The 7,752-nt window shown below is 44.5% G+C and overlaps 1 protein-coding gene across 5 annotated transcripts in view; it reads right to left on the bottom strand.

Moving 5' to 3' along the window:
- The window catches only part of TENT4B (terminal nucleotidyltransferase 4B), a gene marked incomplete at its 5' end in the record, with an annotated part of 102,030 nt that extends 94,278 nt beyond the window's left edge, over window positions 1-7,752 (bottom strand). For all 5 annotated transcript variants that reach the window (XM_006154786.2, XM_006154789.3, XM_006154787.3 and 2 more), the window contains 1 exon segment: window positions 7,496-7,752. In XM_006154786.2, coding sequence (XP_006154848.2) covers window positions 7,496-7,752 — 257 coding nt within the window.

The raw sequence follows: 7,752 nt of genomic DNA, 5'->3' as shown, positions 1-7,752 counted from the left end.
CTCATTCACAGGATAACTAAATTGAACCTTTGAAAAAGTGATAACAATTAGAGGGAGCTACACATGAAAAGATTTAATATGATAATAAATGGAAAAGGTTTTGCCCAACATTTAAAGCATAGTAATAAAGGCTTCCATTCTACTGAGCACTTTGTATAAAAGCAACTCATTTGAAAACGCAGGCTCCTGCACTAGATATACACAACTATTCCAGAAGAAAGCACAACCTGAGCCTTTAGTTACCAAACAGAACATGAATCTCTTGTGCACACAGTAAAATTTTTTCCAGACCAGAAATTGTTCAAGTGAACAAAACAACCAGTGAACAGATAAACCGCCTTCAGATTTTTTCTAAAATTTTTAGCTTAAATGTCCATGGGGCCCCAAGTCTTTAGTATACAAGTCTTACACATCATTAAGTAACTTATCAGACAGAAATAAATGTATCACCGACTGCAATTCTAAATTAATGTGAAGTCTAGCTCAAGGCCATCCTCAACTTCAATATATAATTTCTTAAAATAAATAAATAAATAAAGTGTAATATTAGTATTTTTGTTTGTTTCAATTTGCATAAGAGTGCAGGTGTTCACCACAGAGAGACAGAGAGAGGAAAAGTGAGAAAGCACCCTCATGGGAGATGGTCACACCACAATCTCTTCTCCTCCATTTCCCCCTTCTTTCAGGAATTTGGGACAGGTCTGCACACACTCCCACCCTGTGTGTTTCTCCAGCGAATAGGTCTGAGAATTGAACCAAACGGTGGGCCATGTAAAATATAGCTCCTTGCCCAAGTGTAATCTTTTTTTTTTTTGGAGAGATTTTTGCTATTGGTCACATGCACTCACTGGAGAGACAAAGGGAGACGGAAAGTGAGAAATCACCCCCAGAGGGGATGGCCACAATGCAATCCCTTCCTTTGTTCTCCTCTTGGGATCTTGGGCACGCACACACATGTGCCCAGCATGAGTTTTAAGCCATCGGGTCCAGGACTTGAACCACAGTCGACTACATGGGAGTTCAGCAACATAATCACTACACCATCTGCTAGTCCCCCAAGTGTAATCTTACAAATAGTAAAGCAAATTTAAAGCCATGCTGGTGTTCCACAGTTTCTGAGTCCCTTGCAAATATTCCAGAGGTAGGAAGAACATTCGACTGGGCATCCTCTGAATTCCTCAGGAGGGCGACTTATCCAGCAGGCTGTGCAGGAAAGGGAAAGACCAATCACTGGTACCTGGACTTTAATGCCTTAAAACAAAAGCATCTTCTTTAGCCTATGGTCCTTTCAAGACTACTCTATACCTACGTGTGTATGAGTGATTAATACAGTTTCCAGTGTTGTGGGTGTGATCCTGAAATAGTTTCCTCCACTAAATGTTACTCTAACAAAGTCAACAAGAGACTAGAAAGCTGTGTGAACTCATACAACAGCCTGCTTGTCTACGCTCCACACAAAAAGTGACATACATTTTTCTCAGCTTCAGCAGGTATAACACCTTACCCTTGCCATGCCTACATCTTTCCCATGATATACAGGTTATCTGAGAACTAACAAAGTGAGACATCTGGCCAATCCAGTACCAGCAAGGGAGCCCTAAATTATCTTCCTAGGTTGGCTCCATGGCAGGTAAGGTGCTGTGGAAAAGAAGCAGATCCCACCAGTTCGAATCCCTATCCCATGTGCCTGAAACACACCAGGCAATACATATGAGTGCCCAAGACCGACAGGCTGCAGGACTAGAGGAGCATCACGGTGTGAACAGACCCAGTGGAAGGTGTTTTTCTCCTTCTCTCTCTCACGTGCGCACACATACCCTATCACGAATAAAGAAGATACCTCAGAAAAAAGAAAAGAAAACAATGATCTTTTCACAAACCCTTCTGCATTCCTTACGCTGGGATTTATTGGTGGTGGCTTCACAGAAGTTGAAATGTAGGACCCCCTAGACCAAGGATCAGAGTTTTTCCAGCTCATGCCCACCCCACACCCTTCAGACTTTTCTAGTATCCCCTTCTCACTTTCTTTTCTGCAATGTACTAAACCTCTTTTGTGAATACAGAGCAGATTCCAAAAGGTCACTCACTGTTTCCTTTTGCTTCTTAGCAGCTAAAAACTTAATGGGGACTGATAGAGTCCACACGCTGATTCTGTGTGCCAACGATTCTGAGATACAGGGTTCACTGGTCACAGATTTTCGACGGAAAACACCATTAGCTGGACACGGTGAATTAAATTTTGGGAAATTTTCACATATGAACGTCAAATATACAAGGGATGCTGGGAAAGTCATGACGTATTTTTCTATGTTTTTCTAGGCATAAATGAATGACGTTTCCAACAACCCAGTAGTATAGGATCTACACTACAACAACTACTGTTTTCTTTAAAGTACATGTCAATACTCAAATCAGTAAAATTAAATGACCTCCAAATCCCAGTTCACAAAAGAATCACTAAGGACTACATGTGCAAAAGCACAGAAATTAAACTTGGCATGGGTGATTGCAGTAAGACCTCTAATTTTTTTCTTTTTCTTTTTTTTTAAGAGAGATTTTTTTGCTAGAGGGCACAAGCACTCACCAGAGAGGCAGAGAAAGAGATAGAAAGCAAGAAATCACCTTTGGGGGGTGAGGGAGAATGGCCATGCCGTAATCCCTTCTCCTCCATTCTCCTCTTGGGAGTTGTGCATGCACGCACATGCGCCTGGCATGAGTTTTAAGCCACAGGGTCTGGGACTTGAACTGCAGTCAACTATGCGGGAGTCTAGCGACATAACCATTACGCCATCTGCTGGTCTCTCTAAATTCTTTCATATTTAATCTATGGTAATCTCTACTTTGAAGCCCAGCCCCACCAAAGATACTGTATAAAACTAAGCAGAAATAAGCCATAAGGCCAGTGCTGAAGGAAAGATCAGCATCTCTGGCTTCCTGTGACAAAGTGGACAATGTGCGCTAGACAGTAACACACACTGGATGATCCTGCCCCACTGCGGTGAGAGCACTATACCTTGCCCCCTAAATCTCAACTTCCTGCTATGTGTTTCCACCAAAATGTCACCATATCTTCTGATCCAGATCTTCCTAGTCTTTCAGCAGTTAACAACTTTCCTCTGGCCACTTAAGGTCAAAGGTGTGGTGTGAGTACGCAACCCATTAAGGGGGGGACCAGCAGGTGCCATGGTGGTTAAGGTGCTAGACACTCCCACATGGCTGGACCTGGTGGCTTGCTTTCTCACTTTCCCTCTCTTTTTCTGTGTGTGTCTCTCTAGTCAAATTAAAATAAATGAATTCATGAATAAAATTAAAAAAAAAAAAAAAAAGAAACCCACTAAGGGAATCATAAACCTCTTCACCCTTACCCATAATACCTCTCATGTTCGTTTTTCCTTCCCATTTACAGTCCCACCATTCTAAACCCAAGCTTTCCAATGGGTCTTCTTGATGTCCTCACCACCAAATGCATACTTGAAAACATTTTGAACAAGTCATTCGGACCTTGAAAAGGCAACTTCTGATCTGGCAATACAGCCTACACAAACCTATCCTTATGCGCTTGGACAAACACCAAGCACCTTCCACAAGAAGTTTCTGGACACCATGGTTCAAGACCCGAGAGTGGTGAATCTCTCTAAGTTACCTGTGTTTGCTACTTCTTGCCATTCTTTCTCTATGACGATTGACAGTATCTCTGAAAAGATTTTATGGCTCATTGTCATGGGCAAGCAGTAGGAGCAAGCAAACTACATCCTAAACCACAGCCAGCCCTGGAGGAGAATGAAACCCACAAAACATACTAAGTAGCTGTACCTTAAAAGGGTGGAGAGGAGATGTAGCACGGGGGTAAAAAGCTAAGCTCTGGGAGACTAACCCACACCAGGTACCAGGTAGGTCCCAGGTTAACATCCAGAGACTACCCTTCTTGGGCTGGTTGAAGCTGGAGGTGTGTTCACAGTGTCAGGACCCTGTTGAGGGTGCTGTCTTCTCTGTCTCTTTCCCGCTCATGGAAGAAATGCGTAAGTTTTATAAATTAAGTTAAATTAAAAAAAAAAAAAAATAGAAAGGGGGCCAGACCTATGGCTTAGTGGTTAAGGGTGCAAGATGCCACATGGCCAGTCATGGTCCAAATCCCAGCTGCAATGTCTTGAAAACACATGCTGGGCACATGTGTGTGTATGCCCCTAATCCCAACAGAATGGAACCATGGAAGAGAAAGCATGACTGTGACCTATGGGGGGGTGGAGAGGGGTAAGGGGTGCTTTCTCCCTCTCTGTCGTGCCCATCTACACATGGGAATAAAGGCTGAGAAGGTGAATACAGGGGAGTTTCATTTTCAAAAACTACATTAGTGATAAGAGAAAAAACATAGGGGCTGGCAGGTGGCACGGTGCTTAAGGTTATTGTACTCCCACATGGTCAACTATGGTTTGAGTCCCAGACCTGGCAGCTTGCGCTCTCTCTTTCTCTCTCCTCCCTCTCTTGCTATGTCCCTCTCTGGTCAAATTAAAAACTAAATAAAATAATAATAAAGTTAAATAAAATAATTTTTAAAAAAAAAGAGAAAAAACATAGGAAAGTTAAACGTAAGTGATATACTAAGAGCACCAAGCAAGTACTTCAAGAATTCCAGAGGAAGCAAAAACATCAAAAAATGGGTAAAAGAAAAACTCAAGATTTTGAACTGTATTTCAAAGCAGTAATCAGGGAATAAGTCAACCATATGGATATGCAGAAAATGCCAAGAGATTAAAAAAAAAAAAAAAAAAAAGGAAGAAAGATAGAAACAGCTGCAAGAGAATAAACAGCTAACCCATAGTTCTAATCCACTTTTCACATGCTTTTTGGTCTCGTCTTCCTATCTAGAGCGTCAGTTCAGAGACCAGAAAACACCACAATTTGTTAACCTGTAAGTATCAATCATATCCTAAGAACTTAGAAAATGTTGGTAAATGTTTTACTATATTTAAACTCAGAAGAGCATAACTTTGAGCTGCACTCTATATTTAAAATGGCAAAACTTCCTTAAAGCTAAGAAGATACATATTTCAAAACCAGAATTTTATGCACCCAGATGATCTTACCCAAAAAAAAAAAAAAAAAAAAACCACCTCTTAGGAACTGCTTAATAGGTTCTCTTCAAAACGAAGAGGTCTCGGGAACCAGCAGTTAGCGTAATGGCTATGTCGCTGGACTCCCACGTAGTCGACCGCGGTTCGTGTCCTGGACCCGATGGCTTAAAACTCACGCCGGGCATGTGTGCGTGCGTGCCCAAGATCCCGAGAGGAGAATGGAGGAGAGGGGATTGCGGCGTGACCATCCACCCTGGGGGGTGATTTCTCGCTTTCTGTCTCTATGTCTCTCTCTGTCTGTCTGGCGAGCGCACACGCCCTACAGGGAAAATCTCCCCAAAAAAAAAAAAAACGAAGAGGTCTCAGCATGGAAAGAAATGCTGACATCTTCTAAGGAAGAAGGAAAAAGAATGGGAAGTCTGATGAAGTGTAAGCAGTTTTAAAACAGGTTTACAATCAGTTTTAAAACAGTAATCCCTTTGAGAAATGAAAATTCCTCTCCTAATCCCTCTGAGGGTAATATACTACTTGAATCAGAACAAGAATTCTCACTTCTACCTAAGTTCAAATGTGAGCCTTTCACAGAATCCTCTACGTTAAACAGCAAGCAGATGAGAAGACGACTTCTACCAAAAAGAGGTAGTTAGTGTTTTTCACCTGTAATATATCTTTTCTAGCTACGTGTGGAAAGATGCTTCAGTAAACTGCAATTAGGGAACTTCAAGGTTGTAGTTGACAGTGATTACTTAACTGGAGCTTGTTCCTGTGAAATGAAACTACCAGAAACCCTCAGATTCAATTTGCTTGTCATTGGACCACAGGTTCATGCTTCCCCTTGGAAATGCTAACAGGATGGAACCACAAGCCTTTAATAAAACGTGATGACCATGGAGAGCGCCCTTGAAGCTTAGCAACAGAGAACTCAACCCTAAAGGATTACCCTCTGGAAATAAGAGTGCTAGTTTGACATGGACCCCGGCCACAGTCCTAAAACCCTTGGCTGCATTTGAATTGTCCATAAAAGGTGGGAGTTGTAATAGTAGCAGACAGTAGACATCCAGCTCACTAGAGCAGATGGAACCCACCAACTCACTTTACCCAGACCTTCAAAAAGGTACACAGAACTGTCTCTCCTTGCCAAAGCAGGGTAGCTTTGAATGGGTGAATCTAAGAAAAGATTCACATGGGATTAGTAATTGGTGATTCAATTTGCCTACTGTAGCCCTTGATATAAAAAAAGACCTGAAAAATGAAAAGCAACTGCAAAGCCAGTTTCCATATTCAAGCTAAATACACACAAGTTCACACACATACACACGCACACACGGGGGCACGCGTATGTGTGCGCACACACACATACACACACAGAAAATATGGTCCCAAAGCTTTATTTTACAAAAGAAAAAAGACTCAATAACCTACTCCAGAACAGGGGCTCTTCCAGAAGGAAAATCTGGCTGGAAATACTCCCCGCTTATGTACATAATTCACTAGGGGTCAGGTAAGATTCCATTTTGTAAGAGCTGAACTTTAAACAGACAGTCACCAGTGGTGCAACATTCACTCATTAGCATAAAGTTACCCCCTAGAATGAAAAGCACTGGCCGCCTCCACCAGGATGACAACTGTATAGTAAGAGAGCTGGAGCCACGGACCATGAACTCCTGGAAAGTTCTATCAGAGCCTCAGAAGAAGAGCTCACCTCTACTGGCCTAAACTTAACTGTCACCTCATTCCTCCCTCCCCAAAGAAGGGCATCGGGAAGACAGGGAATTTTTTTTTAAATAAAAAGATGGGCCAAAGGGTCAAGAGCAGGCAATGCCTTAAAGGGCTGACATGATTCCTGTCTGGGATTGGGGGAGGGGAGGAGCATTCTGGATGTTTCTATTCCTGGCAAGGAAAGCACCTCCAGGTCCGGTACTACCAAAAAACACTAACACCCCAATGTTTGCAGAGAATGAATGGCATGCCCATGCTAAGCAACCTCACCTTGGGGTGGGATGATGGGGAGGAAGGTGTGGAGGGCTGGAAAGGGGGTCCAGGGAAGGTGTGTCTGACTAAGGGGGATGGGAGGAAAGAGGGGATGTATAAAGGGGAAGCCTGAGGCCGTATGGGAGGGTAGGAGAGAGAGAAGGAAGGTGTGGATGACTAAGGGAGGTGAGGAGCCGGTGTGGATGGCCGAGGGAATGTCTAGAAAAGGCGTGGACCGCTGAGGGGAGAGGAGAAAGGTGTGGACGATGGAGGAGGCTTGGTGTAAGGTGTGGATGGCTAGAGGAGGAGAGGGGAGGCCACGAGCCCCCTGCAGAGCAGCAGTGGCAGCAGGCCTTGGGGGGTGGCCTCGCCCGGGCTCCCCCCACCCCCCCCTTGTGGGCGTGTGCCCCGCTGCGCGTGTGCAAGGGCCAGGCCGCAGGGCCAGCACTCACCCCACGACTCCCTGGTTGTAGTTCCTCCGCTTCCACGGGGTTCCGCTGTACACGCCCCCACTGCCGTCTGCCCGGCCGCCCCCTGCGGCCCTCCCTCCGCTGGGCTGCAGCAGGCTGTAGTTGAGTCCGTAGGTGCTGGCCTTGTTGTCGCGCTTCCTCTTGTTGCTGCTGCCCGAGGCGGGGTCGGCGGGCTCAGTGGCGGGGATCGCGGACGAAGGGTGCGGGGACGAGGACGCCGAAGGGGACGAGGACGCCGA

Source organism: Tupaia chinensis, unplaced genomic scaffold (genome assembly GCF_000334495.1).
Source record: "Tupaia chinensis unplaced genomic scaffold, TupChi_1.0 Scaffold000422_1, whole genome shotgun sequence".
Taxonomy (NCBI): domain Eukaryota; kingdom Metazoa; phylum Chordata; class Mammalia; order Scandentia; family Tupaiidae; genus Tupaia; species Tupaia belangeri.
Note: the sequence above shows the minus strand (reverse complement) of the source record. Positions and strands in the feature narration are given on the sequence as shown.